General features: G+C 40.0%; 1 protein-coding gene across 2 annotated transcripts in view; it reads right to left on the bottom strand.

Annotated features, from left to right (window-relative positions):
- Window positions 1-4,121, bottom strand: part of USH2A (usherin) — a 368,965-nt gene extending 364,844 nt beyond the window's left edge. The window contains exon 1 of one of the 2 annotated variants that reach the window (XM_033513296.1): window positions 3,447-4,121. In XM_033513296.1, the coding sequence (XP_033369187.1) occupies window positions 3,447-3,931 (485 nt within the window). In that variant the 5' untranslated portion in view covers window positions 3,932-4,121. The remainder of the gene's footprint in view (window positions 1-3,446) is intronic. The other variant, XM_033513295.1, reaches the window with a different exon arrangement.
- Window positions 4,122-22,983: the final 18,862 nt, after the last annotated feature.

Genomic DNA, 22,983 nt, shown 5'->3' with positions numbered 1-22,983 from the left:
TTCAACTTCTGGTAACCTGCAGTCCCACAGAGCCAATACCTGACTACATATATCTCAGTGGTGGGGTTGGAGGGGAAAAAAGCCACTAACACAAATCCATTCTGCCAGCTTTCAAAGAGAAAAATATTCTAGAGAATCTAACGTGACTGCACTGGTGTTGCCCACACATTAACTGGGGCAAATGGAACATCTGCACTGGTTCAAAATCAGATGCATGGTATCTTGAGGCAAATATCCCTTTCAGTCTAATTCCTAATGTAAAACATCTGAACGGATAATAACTAATACCATATGTTTGTAGTCCCTTATATAAATAAAGTTTAAAAAAACCTATGTGCTACTGACTTCACAATCAGGCCACTCCTGCTGATCCTTTTGCTTGTAAAAGGTCTCAGCTCACCTCTTGCCACAACCAGTATCTTCTGGGCATCTGAACTTGCTCCAGTTCACACTACATTGATATAAGCTTCCTGCAATGGTTATCCACATATGCAAAGCTTGTACCCATACTCTTATCCTATTCCATTGTGTAGGCCTATCATCATATACAGTTTCCTATATTGTGCTAATGCTTACACACAGGCTACACACGGGCTTACTGAAGGCAATTATATTAACTGATGAGTACATGCAGCAAGAGAGGAAGCACAAGGCAAGAATGAAACTCAAGGGCAAGAACTCTCTCTGCTCACTTACTGTCCAAAGGGAAAGAAAATTTAAAGACTAGAGTACAAATGTCAATGCTTTCTCACTCTTTCCTTTCTTCAGTATTTCCAATATGCAGTGACTTAAAAGCATGCCTACAAATATCTCTACTAAGCATCTTAGAATAACATCAGGGCTTCAAATAAATCTGTAACAGAGACTCTTCTCTCTGTGTCAAAGTGTATTGTCTCCCAGATTCACGTAAGAAAACTTGGTATATGAAACTGATGAAGAAAATTCTTGGCGTCTCTGCTTATGTGCAATCTTTAAAGGGCCTTCAGACTTGAATCCTCACATCACTCTCTCATTTCAGCTAGCACAGTAACTTCTAACAAAAATCCTGCTATTCTCTTACATGGGTACATACCCATCAGGATGTCACAGGATGTAACGGGATACTGTGCAGCAACACTCCTAGCCTCTTTCCTAAGCACACACTCTCACAGGCAGACCACATAAAACAGCACAAAAACACAGTATGGCATGTCCAAAACACAGGGTCTGCTGTACTTATGTAAGAGCACTTTGCCAGTAAAAAAATCACCTTGTTAAACTTTCAGTCATTCTACTGGCAAAATGAGCAGCTCATTCTGGCTGATCTTCCTAATGCTTTGGTGTGAACACAAAGACTTTGTTAGAATGCATCCCAGTTCTGTGAGGCTCCTCTGCTGTGATAACAGTGTTTAAAAGGTCTCACAAATGACATGTAACAGGGACAATTCCCCATCAGGGACTGCAAAATGTAAGAAATCCAGTAAGCCAAACTTCATCTGCCAACCTGAAGGATTCAGTAAACCAATACAATTAAAGGGAAAACATCTTAGTCTGCTGGTAAATTATTTCTATTTCGTAAGATGCCTTCTGAGTCAAGCATCAGTGGCTATTCATGTGCAACAACTGTTCCACCAGAACTGGAGCTCAGTATTCCTTTTATGAAAAAAGAAAAATTAACACAATTCTTTCTGTGCAGTGGAACAAAAGCACCTGGACAGTGGCATATCACCCTGACCACTGGAATAACTGCTGTCCATCTTCAGGACTGGGCTTTACCATTGTCTTTCCTATGTGTTGAATAGCAGCAAATTTCACAAGGCATAAGAGCAATCTATTACAAAAATTGAATAAAAACATTTAAATTTTAAAGTGATCCATAAAACTCACTGAACAGGAATATGTATATTCTGTAGTTATTAACACAGCCACAATTGGAAGCTAATCTTTTACACTAGTCCATGGCTTATCAGTCATCAGTAGAGTCTGGTTTCTTCACAGCACTTAATTATTTGAAACTAAGGACATAACATTTCATTGTTTTAGGCTCCATGCATCAAAGCCTATCCCACTGACAAACGACTTTCACAGATCTCACTCAACACATCGCTGCAACAGCTTGCTTGGAAATTAGCAAGATGCTTCTGCTTCAAGTTAGCCATGTGCTCTGGTTGAGGGAGACTCTGATGTGCCCACGTGTGTGTGCACCAGAATTCATGGCAACACAGCAGAAATGGACACTCTGATGCTCAAGATTCAACCATCATACAGAAAATCATAGGCCAAAGCTCCAGAGATGGCTTTACACATACCAGCAGCTGAAATGATTTAACTTCAACTCAAAAGTTCCTTTTGCTCTGCAGACATTATTTATTTCCACTCCATAACCACAAATTCTACAGTAAGGTCATGTTTTTTAAGATAATTATCGCTGCATAAAACAAACTATAATTTTACATTATGATTTTAGATATTTCTATTTTTTCTGATGATTTTTCTACCCTTAGACAAGTGACTATTTCACAGCAGCACACAAAATAAGTATCAAGAATGCCTCAACAAAGCAGATCATTAGCTACATTCTAAGAATAAGTTACGAACACAAGTATAAAATCATTTGTGGCATGTAGTCCAAAGGAACAAACTATACTCTTTGTGTGCTTTATTTTAAAGAGATCTGCACAACAAAGGTAAGAAAGAGTAGAAGGCTCTGCATTTTGTGATAGATAACAGAACTTTTTTTGCAGGATCTGGGATGCATTTTTCAAAAAGCAGGTTTTTCATTATAGTAAGGCCCAGGCAAGCTGCAAGGTCACTTCTAACAGCAGTATTTCCTGAAAATGCAACATGTAGGAAAATAGGAGAAGGAGCATGCTTAGCCACCTCTATTTTGTGAGAAGCCAGTGAAATTTCACTAACACTTTAAATACAGGAATCGTTTGTTAAAGCAGCAACACAGTCTGCCAGTCAGACAACATTCCCCAGATTTTCCAGGAACACTATGATCTCTCTTCTGCGTGTCCAAAATACACATTTTGGTGGCTTTCCTTGTTTGTTTTTAAGACAAACTTGTGTTGGAAAAGTCCTAACATCTTGGATAACTTTTTTTTCATCATGAAAGCAGCATCAGCACAACCCTGTGACAACTTAATTTTCTAGCGGCTTTTAGAAGAAATGTGAATTGGAAACACAAATTTCTCTTTTTGAGTAAAGACATGCACATTATGTATGAATAGTTCCAAATACTGAAAGCCATTGGACTTGGACTAATCATCTGAGTTAATGCCACTGAAACTGAAGCCACTTATCTTGACATCTGGGAAGACCCCAACCTAAACAGAGCTCTATAAACATCACAGTTTCCCACCACATCTTTTAAAAGTTTAAAGAGCTTGCTAATAACGACCGTGACTACAACGATCAATTTTTTTAAGAGCACCAGGAAAGTAAACACCTTCAATACTACTTACATTACACCTTCTCGCTCAGGTTTCAACCATACAGTTAACGTAAATGAAGCTCCAAGCCTTGGAGGACGGGGAGTAGAGAAGCAATCCTTGTGATTATGAAAAATAAAACTGGAAGCATTGCTGGAGGACCCTGGATGCAAGTCCCTCTTGTCCTCTGTGACACAGGTACCAAGGCCTTCTGAAAGAAGGGGTTTGTAGGATGGAGGCGACGACCTATATGGACATTCCTGAACACAAAACCTCTGAGTGCAGGATATAATACTTTGAACAGCTATTGAGCTATGACAAAAAGTACTTCGGTCTGGCAGCCCACAAGTGGCTTGAGTTGGCACGATTGACACATTCTTGAAAGCTCCCACATTTTCAAGCCTAGGGAAATGTCCCTGAGAGCTGACCAACACAAAGGAGTCATAATAAGTTAAGATTAATGTTTCAATAGCATGAAATAAGAAACGACATCTCAAGGAAAGAGCCCGGCAATTCATGTTTACAAAAAAGCTCCTCCTGATTAAAGCAAGCGTAAATAAATAATGATGTCCATGTCGGTAGCAATGTCCTCAGGTGCTGTGCTTTAAGAGTTCATGTAGCGCTTCATCCTCAAAACACCCATGCAAGGACTCAGTCGCAAGGGACATCTACGTCTCCTGGCCAGCGAAATGCACGTGGCTGACAGCCGGGATCTGCAAACCACAGAAAACAGACACTGTCCGTAGGAGGAACCTGCTCTTTTGCACCTTAGGTGATGGCCGGCTAGGGATTTCAGGGGTTTGAATTCTTCGTCCAGACCCCAGCCAGCAGGCCCACCTGCACACCCTTGCCGGCTAGGGCCGAGACATTTCTCCGAGCCAAGGCCATGGGATTAGGCCGGCTCGAGGGCGCGCAGGCTCATGGCCCAGCGGAGTTTATCCCGGATCTGTCGCGTCACCTGCCTTTGTGTGCCACAGTAAGGAATACGGGACACGGCAGCAAACCGGGGCACGCAGCTTGGGCCTCTGAAAGTCTCTGCTGAGGGTTTCGGCCGAGTTGGTTGGACCTCACGCCTACAGCCCCCCGACGCTTACCTCAGCCTCGCACCGCTCCCTGTCAGCTGCCATCCCCACCGCGCTATTCCCGAGGGACACCCCCGCTCCCCGGGGAGCCAGGAGCGCCGTTCCTACCGTCCCCTCGTGCCTTACCCCGCCGCCCACCTCACGCCGGCTGCTCCTCTCAGCGCTCGGCAAAGCTGATTAACACCACGTTCCCCATCTGTCCCGTGTGGAGCTTTTTCTAACAGCGAGCGCCAGCGGCGGGGCGCGCCGGGCCGGGGCAGCGGTGGAAGGGCTGATTTAGCGCTATCGCCCGGCCGGGAGCGGCGCGCAGCGAGCGGGGCCAGCGGAGCCCGGCGCTCCCAGCGGCGACGCCGCCGTCGCCCGGCAACGCCGCGGCCTTCCCCGCCCCCGGGCCCCGCCGCGCGTTAAAGCGGCCGCGCAGCGCCCGGCCGGGACGGCGCTCCCGGACACGCTGGCACGGCTCGGAAACGCCTTCCACAGCGAAACTGTGCGGCCGAGGAACGTCCTCAGCGCCGTGTTCCCGCGTCCCGCTTCTCCCTTTGGCAGCGCTCTGCGCAGCGGGCACAAACAAGGCGCAAAGGGGTCGTCGGTGAGCTGAGCGTGAGCTACAGCGGGTTGTTCACGTGTGTTTCTGGACGGAGAAGCACCAATTAATACGCCCCCTGAGGATATAGGAAGCATCTATAAATTTTATCTTTATTATGGAAGTTGCAGGAGCTGCAACCTGGCTGGTATCTTTCCCTACAATTTTGTTGCTATTGCCTGCAGTAAGTTGTCACCTTAGCGTATTTGGACTTTTACTGGCTACATAGTGACAAAATTATTTGGCAGCATGTACGACTGCTAAGAAATCATCCTCTGTCATAACTCTTAATGCATTTTAACAAGCCCTTCATCCCATATCAAACAAGCTCCTTGACCATTCCTGGAACATCTCTGCTTTAATACAGATCTTTTTTCCTAAGGTCATAAAAGATAAATAGTAATTCCTGCTGAAGTGTTATCAGTCATTTTGCAGTGTTTTCATGTTCTGCTAGTCATTCAGCATCGTAGCTCTGTTGTCAGAATTACATGCCCTAAAGTATTCAAATGTAAAGAACTTTGTTTACCACAGAAGGGCTGGAGGGAAAACATTTGTCTGAGGCACAGTGCAAGAACTCAGCCCATAAAGCATTTCTAGATAAATACAGTCAGACCATGTGCTACCACAGTGCCATCAACAGCGCGATGGCCAGAGCTTTTGCACATCAAGAACAAACCAGGTCTTGTGGAACACACGGGAGAGAGGACTGAAAATATGGTAATAAAGTACTAGATATTAACTACCCTCTCAAGACATCAAAGAGTGGGAACTGCTGTGAGCATGGAACATGCACCTGACAAAGGTGGGAGCTTACCAAGTGGTCAAAGACACCAGACACACTTGTGTGTATTTCTTGGAATTTCTGAAATATTAATAAAGAAGTGAAATCAAGTTTTGCTTGCTCCCATCCCTTTCCAGCAGCCAGCAGGCCTGCTCCAAGAATCCTTGCAGATCTAACAGATGTCTGAAAGTCAGGATACATTCATCAAAAAATGCACTTTCTGTTATATTTTGCCAATACTTTACAGCCTCACCACCTCTCAAACTATAGCATCTTTCAATAGGGCTCAGTTTGGGAAAGTGGCCCTGACTCGTATTACACCTTCTATTCCCCAAAATAACAAGCAGAAATGGCATTTTTTCCCTTTGCACATTTCATCCAAATACACAAGACAGCAGTACAAACCTTGCAAAACCACATTGCAGGTCAACAATTACCCAGGTCAAGGATCACTACATTGTTGTTCATCAGGAGTATAATCAATAAACTACCTGCAGGAGGTTAAACAATGAGAAAGCATCCAAAAGCCTTTGCAACCAAGAAGAGGCATGCAATGTAAGCTACCACAGGAAAAAAAAAAAAAAAGAAACCTGAGAGTGATTTTGCAGGAAATACAGACCCTATTCACAGGAGTGTTTTGAAGGCTGTTTAACGTACCTTTATGAAAACAGGGAATCTTATCAGGCAAAAAAAAAAATTATGCTATTATTATGCAATGAATTCTAATGAAGAATAAATTTTTTCCCATTTAACAGAATAACAGAATTGTGGAACAAGGAAAGTGGCATCATTTGAATGCTTCAAACTTTTAATTACAACTGTTCACTTCATCAGGAAAGAAAGCCTTGATTAGCCCCTGGGTTGCCTTAACCAACCCCAATGTCACTGGGGAATTTGCACCAGAAAATTGTGACATAACTGGCCACCTCCTCCTAATGGTTGATCACTCTATCCATGGCAGATAGTATTTTCCAAAAAACCCTTTCCATAGCAGTTGTTTTCTTTACCCATGGATAGAAGAGAGTCTCAGGATACACAGAGGCTCTAGCAGGTCAGGGCAGGTTGCTGAGGAAAAGAAATCATAAAGCCTGGTTTGTTTTACAGCAGCCTGTGCCTTGACTAGAAAATTTGAAGACCACATGTCTAACATTTGAATGTTCTGAAGCAAGGTTTTATATAAGAAGTCATCTTCCTAAAATCAAATATATACCCTCAAACTTACCTATTTGCACATGCTCAGTGGAATATCTTAAGTTATGAAGATGGTAAAACCACAGGGGCTAATTAAGTTTGTATAAAAGGCAAGCTTATCACAACCATTGCCATATTTCAATGTGTTTAACTTTGTAACAATAATCCTCTGGTAGGATGTAAGAGAGTGAAGGGAATACAGCAATACACTTACTCAAAAATACAAATCTAGTATGCACAAACAGTGCAAAATGGCATGTGTGTGTTTTCTACTTAATGTAATGACAATTTAAGATTTAAAATAATTTCCTATAATCATAATTCTTAGGATGAATGAGGTAGAATTTCAGGTAATCCATTTCTCTCCTAAATCACCATGGGTGTTCTGCACTTTCACAATTGCTCTTAAATATTTTCATTAGTGGTGGGAAAAGTCTTGACATCTAATTTATTCATCAACTTGGCTTTGTCTTCTATTCATAAAGATTTCTGAAAAAATGCAGAATTTTGCAGTGTATTGTAAGCTTCCTTTTGTATCGCATTCCACAAACCCCTTAAAGCCAGAATTACCTCCAATTTGTGCAGTGCTGACTAGCTGAATGCTGCAATTTTAGCTATACTCTGAAGTGACCTATGTATACTAGCCCACACAGCATGACTTTCAAAGGTTAGGCTCAAGTGTACCGTTCAAGATTCACTTTCAGTGAATATTCATAAAGACTTGCTTTTATGAGTGCTTTTTCCCATAAAACTCCACCATTTGAATATTTGCAGGAAGTTAACATAGAAGATCCATTTCCATTGCTGAGTCAGTATGTGTATTTCAAATTCAACTGTCGAGCAAAATTATTTTTTCCAATATTTTGTAAGCAATACTAAAACTACAATGCAAGTGCATTTTAATAGCTGGAGGGGAGTTGATCATGACAACCCAGAAATAATTAACAACTTAGGTTTTAAAGGGGAGGAAATTCTGTATAAGCCAGTGAAATAAATATTGGAGTAAAATTTTCTGAAAGGATAGGAGGAGGCGGCAAGTATTTTATAGAGCTGTTAAGAGCCTTTTAACAGCTTTAGAAGTACAGTACATCACACCACTTATTTTAGCACCAAAAACTTTCTTTGTTACTAGAAAGGCAGAAACAAAAGACTCTCTTAGGCAATGAGCATTACAGGCTTCCTTCACATGAAAATACAGCAACACAGTGTACATCTCCACATGATAAATCCAGAGAAAGGAAACCTCTGCAAGGACTTCTTTACACAGAGTTTCTTCTCTATGACCATCATAGGCTGCAATAATGACCTGTTCAAGCAGGAAAGGCCATCCTATACAGCTGGAGCACCTGGGCTCTGATAATTGATATTTTCTCTCCTCACAGCATCTGTTATTTCCTCCACATCTCCTCATACCCCAAGCCATCATATGCAGTTACCAGCATAGGACATGTCCAAGAAACAATTTCTATTTTATTAGCCCATTCTTAAAAATAAATAAAAAAAACACCAAACCCAACTTATTCTTCAATCTATCCTCTGGCCTTCAACCCTTTGGATATGTTATCTGTACATAATTAAGCAGGCCTCTGTTTTCATCAACACCTTCTCCTGAGTCTCAATCAAATCCCTGCCTCTACTCTTCATTTTCTCTTAGACCTTCTGCTGTACTCCCCTATTTCATGGCTGCTAGGAGGAGCAGTCAGCAACCAAAACTTCTGTGAAGAGACTTACACCTGAGACATCACAGACAGATTCACCAAAGGTAACATTTCTTCTAAAGATTCTTCCCTTATTTTTGAAGATGTCCTGTGCTTTATAAAAAAAACACAACAAACAAAACAAAAAAATAAACAAAATCAATAAAAAACATCAAACAAAAAAAAAGAAGACCCCAAACTTTCTCCACATATTAGAAAGTTAAATTAGTATTTGTCCAAATACCAAAAAAATTAGACAATTTTCTGAAGATAGATGAATCTGACTTTCAATTGAAGACTGTGTCATACAACATGAGCATAATAATTTCCTCCTATTATTCAACTGTTCAATGTTCAACTCCTGTGGTTTTTTTCTTAAAAATTACTATTTCACAATTCTTAAAATATCTATCTTTATAATATCTCTGTCAAAACCACTGCAATTATGTCCTTCTCCTTCAGCTTCTAAATTCACATCTATTTCAGAGCCCCTCCTGCTGCTTCTTGAAAATCACTACAGCAAATTAAGCCATATTTACCATTCCCAAGGACATACTTTGATCTGTGAGGATCTGATCACGTTTTATTCAGATGAACTCTTCAACAAGCATCAGGTCCCTCAAACTTTTATTATCCTTTGCGTTCAGAATACTTATTTTCCACCCATTTCTTCTGCTTTTCAAGGTATCCCTCTCCTTCACAGCACACACATCTCATAAATACTCTGACCTTTAGTTTTCCCTATCTCTTCTTACTCTGAAAGCTTCCACCTGAACTTACCCCAGTCCAAAGCTCTCCAAAGTTTGTGGTAAATTCTTTTTCTTCTCATGGGCTCTGTATCTTCTATATGCCATGAGGGAAAGACCTGAAGGAAGCACTCCAGAGCCATTAACTGGTTATTGCTGTGCCTTGCTTAGCTACTGGGTTAGCAGACCCAGGAGTGATGAACCAGGAACATCATCCAGAGCAGAATCACAGTCTCCCTCCTTCCCTCTACAGGAAAGACACATTGATGATCTCCACACTCCAGCAGGAGCAATTAAACCTTTCTTGCTGCACCAATGAGATGAGCAGCAAGACAGGGGAGGAGCTGCTGCTGTCTCCCTATCTGCTTGCCCCTCCAAAAGAGCTAAGAAGGTGGCAAGTTCCATGTAGGCCTGTTTTCTTCCCTTCATCCCACACCTTTACAGCTCCCCTGTGCCATCACAGTGAATATTGCCTTCTCAAGGAACAGCTCTTCAAATCATTTCCAGCCACCTGGACCCATTTACTCCCTCATCCCTGGAAGGACTTGGCTGCCTTGGGAGCATCATGCAGCTGAATTCAGGTCTTCTCTCTGCTTCAGGCCAATGCAGAGCAAGAACTGCACCATCCCTACTGTCTCCCTCCAAAGTTTCCCCTGCTGTATTATGTGCCATCTTTCAAAGGTGCACAGTGCCTGTAGAAGCCTCATTCTCTTCTTTAAAGTAGTCATTCCTCTGCTCCTGGCCCCTTCTTCCTTCAATAAAAATTTTAAAACTGTCTTACATTCAAAGAGACAGAGGTCTTCCCAGAACCACTAAGTTGAGCTTGTTAGATTTCTGACTATGAAACACGTTACCATTCTTTACCATCCTAACTTTGAGGTGTTCATTATTCCCAGTTATCTTTAACAAGTCCATCTCCTGTAACTGCATGCATATTTTTGATTTAAGGTGTTTTGTGCACCTTAATCTATACCATAAATTCTGAGGAGCGTTGGCATGCACTGTTGTGGGATTTCATACTTTTCTAGAATTGTAGGATAAGGATAGGCTAGTTTAAAAAAAACAAAACAAAACGAAACAATAGAATCCAGGTGCTAGATTAAGGGAAGCTATTCAGAAAGGTAACAAAGCAGTCAGAAAATCTAAGTTCTAATCAGATCTAAGAAATGAGCAACTTTATGTTTGTATCTTAGTTTCCTTATCTACAGATTGAGAGGGTTGATGCTGAATTTAGTGAAGCACCATGACATCTGCAGAAAGAAACAAATTGCCAAAGAATTATCAAGTGCAGTAAAATTTCTGAGTTTAACTGTCAAATGTCAAAAACATCCCTTTTTTCTGAAGTTCAAGAAATTGCTTAACTTAGCAGTAAATCTAGTTTCAGCTATGAACAAAAAGGTCTACTATTAAAAGCCAAAAATTGGAAGTATTATATGATGGCCAAATGCTCCAATGGACTGATCCTGTGAAATGTTAGAGGGCAGTCAGCAATTAATATCCCATGGCAAAAGAAAATGGATAGTAAGACCCTGCATTTTATAAGTCTTTTATGTGATCAACTAAAATAGAAATAAGATTAACAACTTGAAAATGCACACTAATAGTTGCAGCAAAGAATTACGAATTTACATCTTTTCTGGTGAAGATGCTCTAAAGAGTAAGACTAGAAATTCCTTCCAAGTGCTGGGTGACAGCGCAGGAAAGCAGAGAAGCTTCCCATAGAAAGAAAAGTGACTGCAGCTGAAACAGACCTTTTGTTTTTGTCCACAAAACTCCCAGTGGAGCAGCTCTGTGAGGAAAGATTGATTTAACTGCATTCTAGTTGAATAAATGTAGATCTAGAAAGTTTGATAAGCAATGCCGGTGGGAGACAAGGACACAGCCTAGGAAGCATGTCAGGATAATCAGAGGGAAAGGGTGCTCGTAGAGGATGCAGCAGAACAAATCTAAGAGCTGACTGCTGCCCAAATGGGCAGTCCCACTCCGCCCAGAGGATTTAGCAGATTGAATCCACTCACCAAGGAGTCAAGTGAGTGCCAAAATTGCGTACAAGGATATTGGCAAGAACCGAATCATCCATTCTAAGTGTGGCAAGCTTTTAGATGGTCTCAGTTTGCTTTGAGGAAACATATCCCAAGTTGTGTATTTATTTGATCTTTAAAGTCTCCTGAGACCAGGCTCATGGCAGTTTTTGAACCACTTATGTAGAGTGAGGCATGACTTTCTAGGGTATCATGTTTCCTGGTGTCTTTCTGCTTCCCAGACACTTTAGAAGGGAAGAGGCCCAGAGAACTGAAAAGCTACTAGCAAAGGCAAAGGAAGATATCTAAATTAGTTATACCATTGATGGAAAAGGAGGCAGAACTCAGCCATGATACATTCTCCTGTACTCAGTCCCCCTGTAATTACATGTATTTCCTTGATAAGGCACAGCCCATGATGACCAGGATCTTAACAGCAACATCAGAAAACAGAGAAAAAGGGACAGAATGCATATGCAAGGTAAATAGGAAAAACCATAGGAAAATGTGTTCCGTTTGTTCTGTGAGGGACAGAACTACTTTGTACCATTACCATTGCATTTTCATGACCATCCTAATGAATATACTCAAATGTCAGTGCAATTTTCATCAGGAGTATGCAAAAAATGCAAACAATTTGGTACAGCCACAGTCTAATTGAAAAATCTCTGAGGAAATTTAAATCCTAATATCCCAGTTCTCCTAAGGGAAGGGAAACAAACTGTATGTGCATCAATATGCTTTTACTGATACAACTGAAGACTAGAGAATGTAGCTTTATCAATATTGCCACAACCATGAAGCCTGTGCATATAGAGAAGGTTCAAATGTAGCAGGCAATGATCCCCTTGCACATTATATATTTTAAATGTTATATATGGATATATTTTTAATCAAGGTAATTTGCTTAATACATAATTTTATAAATCTCACCATTAGGTGGGGGGTTTTTTTGTTGCTTTTGTTTTTGCAGAGTTGGTTTTGGAGCAATAAAAAACTATCAGGCTCAGGTGAGGGGTGCTAAATAGCTGGGGGTTCCTATAGCCTCAGCCACACATTCACAGCCTTAGACAGGGACTGGACAGAGAAGTCTCATTCCATTAGGATACTCTGCAGAGGAGAGTGACAGCTGCATTCACAGGAAAAGCCTCAAGACCAATGGGGACACATGACTTGGCTTGGGCCCAAGCAACACTGTCGAGGTTTAAATCCGCTCATTCAAGGACACCTTGACAAAAATCACGCAAACATCTATATTTATGCCTTCCGAGCGATTGGATGTTTGGGATAGAGAAAAGTAATTACTGTCATCATCCACACACTTGATGTTAATTTTTAATACAAATTTTACCAGGTAACACTAAAGATACCAGCATATCAGCATAACATGAGGATAACAGTGTAAATGAGAAAGTGGGCTTATATTACAGTCCAGTTTTCAGGGCCAAGATGACTATTAATGAAGCACCTTATTTGCATATTTTAGAGGTGCAGTTTACTTCCCAGTCTTTAAAGTAGATTCCAAAAGTCTTTTAAATACACACTGCTTTTTTTTAAATTAGTTTCCAAAAGAATGCAATTATTTTTCCATTAATCTCCACTAATTATTCAAGGAGTAGTTGTTTAGAAAAAAAAAAAAAAAAAACAAACCCAGAGACCTTTTCCTTAAGCTTTTTTGAAACTTATTCAGAATTAACTCAGTTATATAAATTACTGGTGTATCTACTTCAAAATCTTTCAACAGTTTAAATTACTTTCAGTTTTAGAACTATTTTATTTTTAACTTATTTATCAAGTTATCTTCACAGTAATCTAGTACTCATCATCAAAATTCATTGCTGGCTTTTAATTCTTTTGTACCACCCAGGGGTCTATGCACAATTTCCCAATCTGATTTTACCTAAAATCAGGGTGTAAAGTAAACTGAAATTATTTAGTTATTTCTCTCTCTCTCTCTCTCTCTCTCTCTCTCTCTCTCTCTCCTTTTTTTTTTTTTTTTTAAGAGGAGAAACATATTTTGGAACTACAAAACTACAAAAATATCAATATTTAGTCATATTAGTAAAAGTATTGGAAATTGCTGTAGTATTTCTGAGGCTCAGCAAACCTGGAACTCTACTATCATCGTGAGCAGAGCATTATGGTGTTTGGCCTCCATGGGATAGACTAAGGTCACCCTCTTTGTAGTTATGGCAAGTGCCCTTTGAAACCACATTTTGTCATCATTAAATGTGCCCTTAGCCTGCTGCAGAGGCTGAAAGAGATATCCTGTCAATATGTGATAGCATATTAAAAGAAAATTCATGGTTCAGATCCATTCTTCCCTGCTTATATACAGTATAAGGCATTTTTTGCCTAGGTATCAAGAACAACAAAATTTGAGACAAACAGTTCTATCACTGTATTTTTCCCTCTTCAAAATTCAGTATTACAGAACTATGTCCCGTCTATCAGCCTCATGTGAATAGCCTGACCAAAATCTGCAAGAAAATTTACTCAGAAGGCTGGGGAACATAAATTTGGTATAAGTATCTGTAGGGGAACAGCTCTGAAGAAATTTTCATTTGGAAGTCATGATCCAGGAAGACATGGTTAAACTTTGAGCAGTCTTACTCGGAGTCTGGAAAACTCTGAAGCCAATTCAAGCCTTTTAGGGGTTTGGAGGTAGCCCAGGGTACTGACTCATGACCTCCAACATGACTCAAAACAAGATAGCTCAGGTTACCCAGCTTTAGATTTGTTTCTCTGTATTGTTTCACCATTTCAACTGTTGAACTGAAATGTTCAGTGTCAAAGTAAAATCATGTGTCTAACTGGGAGATGATTTCTCTTTTGACAGTTTCTCAAATTAGTGTGACTCAGCTCCTGGTCAAATGACAGATGACAAAAACCAGAGTCAAGATGTAGAATTCTTTCCACCTACAGTGTGCTGACTTATAGAAGACAGTGTCCCTCTCAGGATATTTTAGATGGTTCTTCTCTTCCTCGTTTCTAAGTTGGTTTTGCGATGCTTTACGCTATGCAAGGATCATACTCAAGGTGTGGAACAATGAAAGCCTTCCAAGGCTTTACTTCCAGGAAAACATTAACCACAGATAAATTCCAAAATTAACAAGAGGAAGAAAACAGACATCTCCAATTTGGAACTTATTCCTGTTCCTGTAATGTGAAAGTGGAGCTTGCTTCCATAAAGCTGATTCATAATCTTTCCTGAGCATCTGTTTAAGGAAAGGATAACTATAACTGAACTGGGATTGAATGTTTGCTCCACATAACCCATGCATTGTCACACACATCTTCTTCCAGTAGCAGGCTTGGTCTCCTCCACTTGCCAGTGCTCTTTCCTATTCAAATAAGATGAAAACTGCTTGTAGGCAAATAGAATAAAAAAGGACCTGACAAGATACAGTGTCTTGCCTTCCCCCGCTGCATACCCCAACCCCAAGTCTTCTTATTTTGAGCATTTTCTGTAAAGGCTGAGTGTAGAAAGTGCCTGCTAGTCTTCAGCATTCGTGACCAATCTGTCAGTCTCTTATAATCAAGAGCTGGGATATTTCTCCCTGCCACGTAAAGCTCCTGAGGGTGGATCCACTGATACATCAGGGAAGCCTGAACTAAAGCACCAGCAGCAGTACATAAGAGGAGAGCTGAAATAGCACAAGGAGCAGGGACTCGAGGGTGTTTGTTTTGCCATGAAGCCAAATACTGCTGGCTATAAAAAGCATAAACAAAACACTCCTGGTCTGATAAACAGGACACGTTTTTACAAATGTAAATGAAACCCTGAGCATCACTGAAACCATCTGAAACCTGTTTGATATGTTAGCCCACAGTAGCAGCTGGATAGCAAGTGACAGGAACTTGAAAGATGCTGAAAGCCTTCTTTTTGAAGCTGTCAGACTTAACACCAGCTTTTTATTATAGAAACTCCCCAACCCCCACCCCACAGAAATAGTGAGTTCTTATTTGACTGAACTACAGATGAAAATAGAAATAAAATATCCATGGACAGATTGCCTACCTACTTTAGTCTGGATGCGGAGCACTGATTTCTATAAAAGTAACTCAGTCCATCTTTTCTCAGCATTTTACTTCTCTCTAAAAAGCCAACAAGGGGATCAAGTTCTGTGACGAAGACATCTGTTCAGTGGAACTGTTTTATTTGGACACTTACACTGTCTCCTGACATATCCTGATTCAAATTTACCTTCATAGAAGCACCACATAATGATAACTTCCTCATCACCAAATCTAACTGGATCAAGTTGACAAAGAATTAAATATTTCTATCATCTAATACTGCATTCCCAAAATATACACATAAGACTGAAGTAATACTTCATACATTCCTTTTCCATTTTGCTTCAAAGATTAAGCAAAAGATTGACAGTATTTACCGGTACCCTAATTGTTCAGGGGAGAATGTTAAGAACTGTGAAATAAGCTTCAGCTAAGCGATTGCAGGTAGAATAAGGTTATAAGAGTTTTAATACATGGTGAATAGGTTTTTATGCCTTTTGTACTGAGTTCAGATAATGAGGCTTTTCTGAGGAATAATTTGGTCTACCTACTTCAGGTTCCTTTGGAGAATAGTTTGGAGGAGGAGCCAAGACACCACTTCAGGTGGTGCCTAACTCCCTAAGATTCATATCTTGACTTCCTCAGAAGAAGAGTCATATGTCAGAGACACATCTTACTTCTATCTCAGAAGTGTTCTCAAACTTTATGGATGCATGAGATTCCCAGGTTCTCCAAATCAACTGCAAAATTCTTCAGTGCATCTCACATTTAAATGTTTACTACTGTAATGAATATTAAATAATTTTCAAACAACTATTCCAGAACAAAATAGCAAGCAACTCATTTATGCCTATATGCCAACCTCAGTCTACACAGAAGTGATACTTAGCTACATTTAACATTCTTGGTTCCATAGCTGAGTAATTTAGTATTTTTTAAATATAATTAATTATATATTATAATTATAAGTATTTTTTAAAACAAGTTGTTCATATTAATAATTTAAAGCAAGTTATTTTGACTAGTTATAGGCCAGCTCTTCAACTTGCACAAGCACACGATGTTACTATTTGTCACCACATCACCCTAGCACTTGGCTTTGAAGACTCCTATTGACTCAGGTCACAGCTGAAGTTGTAGCCCACAATTTAAAATTCACTGAAAAACATCTAAGCCCTCAAACTTAATATTTGCTTGTGTTCATGCCATAAAGCTCAATGACTATAATAGTCATGGAAAATTAACACTGAAGGGGCACAGACTAATTTAGAATGAATTTGTTTTAAACATGGATGAAGACAATTCATTTGCCTGATTGCCTAGAGAAATGAAGTTTTGGATGATGAAACTGAGACCAGCTGTTGAGAGAACAGGAAACTCAAAAACCTGGAGAATGAAGGGGAAGGCAGAAGTCAGCTTTGAGGAGAAAACTGTCCAATTTCTATAGGAAGAAAGTCAAGACAGCAGACAATCTGGAGGTGAACTAAGACAGTAATTCTTACCAAATATTGGAAATTTAGTTATGAGAAAATTTCAGGATAAAAACAGGTGAATAAATTATTTTTTGAAATCTAGGTTGTACTTCTGCTTTGTAGCTGCTTGGGAGCCTTTCAAATAGACTACCACAAAATATTTTGTAGGTAAGGTAAAAAACATTACCTTTTTCTGCCACATTTTGAAATTTTCTGCTGCCATGTGGTCACTAGTCTGTCATAATGAGGCTCAGCCTTGGCATCCAGCCTAGAAGAGTGTCATTTGCATTAGGCTGGTCATCATTTCTTTTCTAGGACTTTACCACACGTGGATGGGTTCAGATCTCTTCTCTCTCAGGCCCTTAGAAACTGGAGTTACTGGCCAGCTACCTGTGACAATAGGGACTAGCTGAGGAGCTCAGCTTTCCTTTTGCAGTCTGCATTTACACAAACCCCATCAAGTTAGCTGTGGCTGTTAGAAGCTTCTAATTAGGCCTTTCTCAAGACAAGGTCATAGACAAGTGGAAGAAGAAAAAAGGTTGGCAAAAAAAAAAAATAACAGCCTGAACTACAGGAGCTTTGCTCTCTAAAACACTCAAATACCACAGAGCTCTTACAAGGGAAGATGTGAGGTGCACTCTGCCTTAAGGGTGGCCTTAAGGTCTGTTTTTCCCAAACCAGGAAGCCTGCAAGGATCCGTAGTTTTGAGATAGGTGCTGAAGTCAATTACATTTTAGTGAACAGAGCTTTGAAAGAATACTCTTCCCTTAATGTATTCTGGAATCATGAAGCAATTGCTTTACACTGTGACAGTCTCATATCACAAACAATTTGGCTGCAATTAAAAGAGAAAACACTCGACACTTTGTTTTGCAAGTGAACATGAAAAAGCCTGACAAACAGTCCCTTAAATCCTTAACAATGACTTAAGGAATAAAATAACAAAATGAAACTACGTGGAGGTTAATGCAGATACCAGATGGGAGACTTAGAGGAATGTCTGCAGTTAGCAGCACGAGGAAATCTGAAGGCCAATATGTGCAGACATTATGGCAGATAAGGTAGTGGAAAGTAATCCTCACAATGAGATAATATAGCTTTTTCATATAATTATGATATTTGAAAAATGTAGTAACTTCATTTGAAATATCGACATCTAGTCAGCATAAGCTATAACATTAATAGGCTGAGTAAAGAGAATAAATAGTTTTATCCTATTTAATCATAAATTTGGCTTAATGACCTTTATCTGATTATATGAGCAGCCCAAGCAACAATATTAAATAAATAAATAGAATATTAAAAGATTGTTAGCAGATAAGCTGCTTGGAAATTTCCAGATTAAATGTATTTGGGGGAGAGAGCTCTGTCATTTACCAGTATATACATTTTCAAAATTAAGATGACTGCACAGGTGCTCCAGCTGAGCCTCAAGTCTGTTGCTGTCCCTGCCCATTGCTGTGAAAAACCTCTCCTTGGCTCCCTATTGGGAACCAAACGATTTTTCAGGAGAGATGTTGGTTTGGCCAAAAAAAAAAAAACCAAAAAAAAAACCAAGAAAGAAAAGACAGCCTCACATCTGAAAAGCATTCTCTCTCCCATTACACACAAATAATAATTACTGTAGTTTTCTAATGTGATTGACATAAAGAATTAATAGAAGTGTAAAATCAAGGTTGCACTCTTAAGTTTGTATTAAGCACAGAAAATAAACTTGTGTTCCCAGGTGGGCACTGCACTGCTTCACACAATTTGTTTCACCTTGCCTGAACAGACCTGTATACATTTTCTCAGCACCACTAGCAGCATGAAATAATAATAAAAAAAAACTAATAATAAAATCACAGTTCCTCCCTTCCACCACAATTTTCTCTCCCCCTTAATCTTCTTCCCAACTCTTGTTTTCTTATCTTTTTGTGCTGCCAAGCCCTCAATTTAATTGGAGAACTGATTCAGTTAGAGCAAATTTTTTTTGGTACATTTGGTGTTAATCTGTTTGGTAGTGGGTTTTTGTTGTTAGTGTTGCGTGCTGGCTTGGGTTTTTGTTTTTTGTTTGGTTTTTTTGTTTTGGTTTGGTTTGGTTTTTTTGGTTTTTGGTTTTTGGTTTTTTTATTTCCAACATCATCACAGAAAGCCTTGCTGACACACTGGAGCAGGCAAAAGATGTAAATCAGTACTTCTGCCAGAGACAGACCTTCACCATAAGTCAAGGTGCCTGATAACTTTCTAAACAGGCTTGATTAGTAAAGCAAAAAAAATATATTATAAAGAAATTCTCAAATGCAGGTGTTATCACAGAATGACACCGGCTGTGTGATCAGGACAGATAATGTTTTATCCTGGCTTATGGATATATTTGCATCTAGAGATCAAAATGAGAATTTTATCCCATTGGCAAGTATAGAATCCATGTTTTAATGGGAAAGGAAGGTTACAACATGGGATGTTTCTTTGTTAAAGACTTATGTGCACATATATCTCAGATACAGCACAAAAATAAAATATTGTAGGCAAATAAATGAGCCTTAATATGGGTTAAAACAATACTTCTGTGACTGACATTTTATCCTTGCAAGTTTTTGAGTCTAAAATGTTCTACAGGTGAGTTCTCTACCCTGAGATTTCCTCCAGTCCCCTGAACTTAACTTTTTGCTCTTGCAAAGTGGCCTGTTCTGGTAAACCAGGAAAGCAACTGCTTTCCTCACTGGCTGTCAGTTCTCTAGAAGAGCCCCACTAAGCACTGTTCAGAGGCACCTGAGGCAGGGATGGGTGTACTCAGAAGCAGCTATTCTAAATGACCACACCTCTACACCACCAGCCTCAGAGCAATGCTCATCCTACCCTGCACACTAAAAGGAACTCAGATGAGGGGTCATAATCTTCTAGTTACATTTGGTTTTGGTCTTAAATTACATATTTAAATTTGTAGGAGAGAGAAAATGACAGATGTGTTATGTTTTGGTAAAGGATGCTTGCTTCAATTGTAGCAAGGGGTTTCTGGTAGTGAAGCAAGATCCAAATTGAAGGTTCAGTCTATATATGTCTCTCAAAACAAATTGCATCTGCATTAAGAACAGAAAACATGTATTTCATTATACATTAATCTTGAAATATATCACATTGAAACATTTATGTATTTATGTTTGCAGACAGTAATGAAAAAAATGAGTTTGATATTCACAGACCAATGAAATTCAGATTCCTATAATATTGTATTCCCTTACCCTCCCATATCATTAATGTCTCTGATTCCCTTTCCTTATCTGTCAATTCACCCTGACTGATCCCTCAGCCTCCTTCCTTGACTTTCATAGCATCATGGAATATTCTGAATTGGAAGGGACCCACAAAGACCATCAAGTCCAACCCCTGGCCCTGCACAGGACATCCTCAGGAGTCATGCCATGTACCTGAGAGCATTGGCCAAATGCTTCTTGAGCTCTGTCAGGCTGGTGAGTGCCCTGGGGAGCCTGTGCCAGTGCCCTGCCACCCTCTGGGTGAAGAACCTTTTCCTGATATCCAAACCTAAACCTCCTAACACGGTTTCATGCCATTCCCTCAGGTCCTGTCACTGGTCACCACAGAGATCAGTGCCTGCCCCTTCTTTTATGAAAAGCTTCTCTGAAGCTTCTCTTCTGCCAATTACCAGTCAAAAAGACAAAGATCTTCATGGTTTCTGTCAGAGAAGACTTTTAGCTTTTCCATCTTGCTTACCTTTGATCAAACTTGCCAGAACTGAATACTCCAAGATTTTTAGCGTCTCCTCCCCCTGCCAGTTCACAGCGGAATAAGACAGTGAGATATGGATGAGATTAGGTGGAAATTGCTGCAGCCTAACCCTTCGAGTTTAAGAAAGCAGAGTTTGTTCCTTACACAAACTGCAAGAACAGATACTGAACACTTTCTAGCCACCTTCAAAAACAGCTGAATGTATTTGTTTGGGAAAATATAAATGACAAATTGACTTTTAGATTAATGGCTACCATATTGGTAATGTACAAATCACTTTTAACAGCCACTATTAACTTGGTAAAGAGAAGCTTGCTAACTGCTCTTTAATTAAGTACACTTAATGACCTTAAGGGGATTAGTAGTCTTGTCTGATAATCAATAAGCATGGCAAGATTGCCAACCCACAGACATGGGCTGGAGAACAAAATTAATCTGTGCAGATTAGTTGTACCTGGTTTGGTTTGTTTCCCAAGACTGTTGCAAAATTACTTCACTTTAAAATAGTTATAAAAATATGTCAAATGTGCACAAAGTAGAACATGTCTCACACAAGATTTTTCCTTATTTAACCAGTGTAAAAATGGCATGTGATTTTTAAGAAAATCCTGTATTCTGGCCAGAAGCTAGTGCAAATCAGTTTAGAAGAAATTAAAAAAAATAAAGCGGGGAGGGAATACCCAGAATACTCATGCTGCAGTCTCCACAGAAAGCTGGAGGCTGAAAGAAAGGAGAGTGAACATGCTTCTTCAAAGTCCTAGAGTGAAACACTGTCCCCACAAATCAATCCCTAACAGTGGCAGAATTCCTGCCAGCTGCTGCCAAAGCCACCCTGCCCGCACACGGGTTTCTCTTCCTCCTCTCTTGGGCTGCAGCCATAATTCAATCCAAGACAAACTGTGGGCCACTGGATAAAGCATAACAGTTTTATTCTTTCCATGTGTTTGGCAAACAGAAGGAAGCTTTATGTAAAAGGCAGATATAGAATTTTTTGTTTTTGTTGTTACTGTAGAGGTTTCAGTGCCCACCTCAATATCCAGCCTCATCCCAGTGCACAGATTGATCCCTTCATTTTGAGGGCTGGAGTTGAGAAGAGAAGCCAAGAAGCTGTGGTAACACTGAAAGTGTAAAAGGCAGAGAAAAGTCCAAACCAGCAAAAATACTGTCCCATGTCAAATGTCAATCTCTCAGCAACAAATATGTACTTAAAATCTGATAATAACTCTTAAAGTAAGAGAATTAACAGTTATGATTAAGAATTTCTGAACACTATTGTTGGTTTCCCCCTTTTCCTTGAGGATAAAACCCCTCCCCAGCTCTTTCAGTCTGAGTGTCATGTCTGCAGTAAATCAGACAGATTTAATTGCAAAAGAGAAGCTTCTGTAAGACATGTATATGGTATATTGACGCACTACCAGAGCCATTGGGATATTAAAATTGATTTCCAACAAGCTGAGGCCTTCTGCTTTCTAATCCTGTGTCCCACAAATATACATTAACACCACTCCTAAACAGGGCTAATTACCTTCCAAAAATAGCTGCCTTTATGGAAGGTGGAACATGGACACACACATCTTGCCTTCACACAATTCAACAGCAGCTGCCAAAGTTCACAGAACACTTTGCACACTGACCAGGATGGGACTTTACTCTCTTGGCTTTATGCAACAGCCCATGAATTTAATTAGGCTCTTGGTACCTTGTAACCTGGTCACTGTGCCCACCAACCTTTTTTTTCATGGATTTTCAATCCTTCTTCTAAGCCCTTCAGTTCAGAAGTACCTCCACTGAACATGCTGATGAAGTGCTCCATTGCCCACTCAGTCCAAACAGTGGCAATCTGCCCAGGCTTTTAACTGTAGTAAAAACAAACCACCAACTTGCTGGATTTTAAGCAGCTCCTGAATAGCATCAGCATTCACCTCTGAGAGTGCCTGGCAGGTCAGAGAAAACATTGTTTCACATCTTCTACCCAAGGGCTAAACTACACCTGACGCAACCTAGCAGAAAAACCAATTTCTCTCTTTCTGCCTTAAATGCAGAGGGATTGGGACCTCATGTTTCTCAGACTTCATTGCCCCGGAGCATCACTGAAACTGATGCCAGATGAGGGCAAATTAGGCTAAAGCACCTGGAAGCCTCCTGCTGTCACAGATGCAACAAAGATCCTGACAGCTCCAGCAGTTCCAGAGGGCAGCCCAGCTCAGGCCATTCTTTGTTCTGTATCACAAAATCAAAGAGCAGTGTT

This window comes from Parus major, chromosome 3 (genome assembly GCF_001522545.3).
Source record: "Parus major isolate Abel chromosome 3, Parus_major1.1, whole genome shotgun sequence".
Classification (NCBI taxonomy): Eukaryota; Metazoa; Chordata; class Aves; order Passeriformes; family Paridae; genus Parus; species Parus major.
The sequence above is the reverse complement of the archived record's forward strand: the minus strand, read 5'-3'. Positions and strand labels throughout refer to the sequence as shown.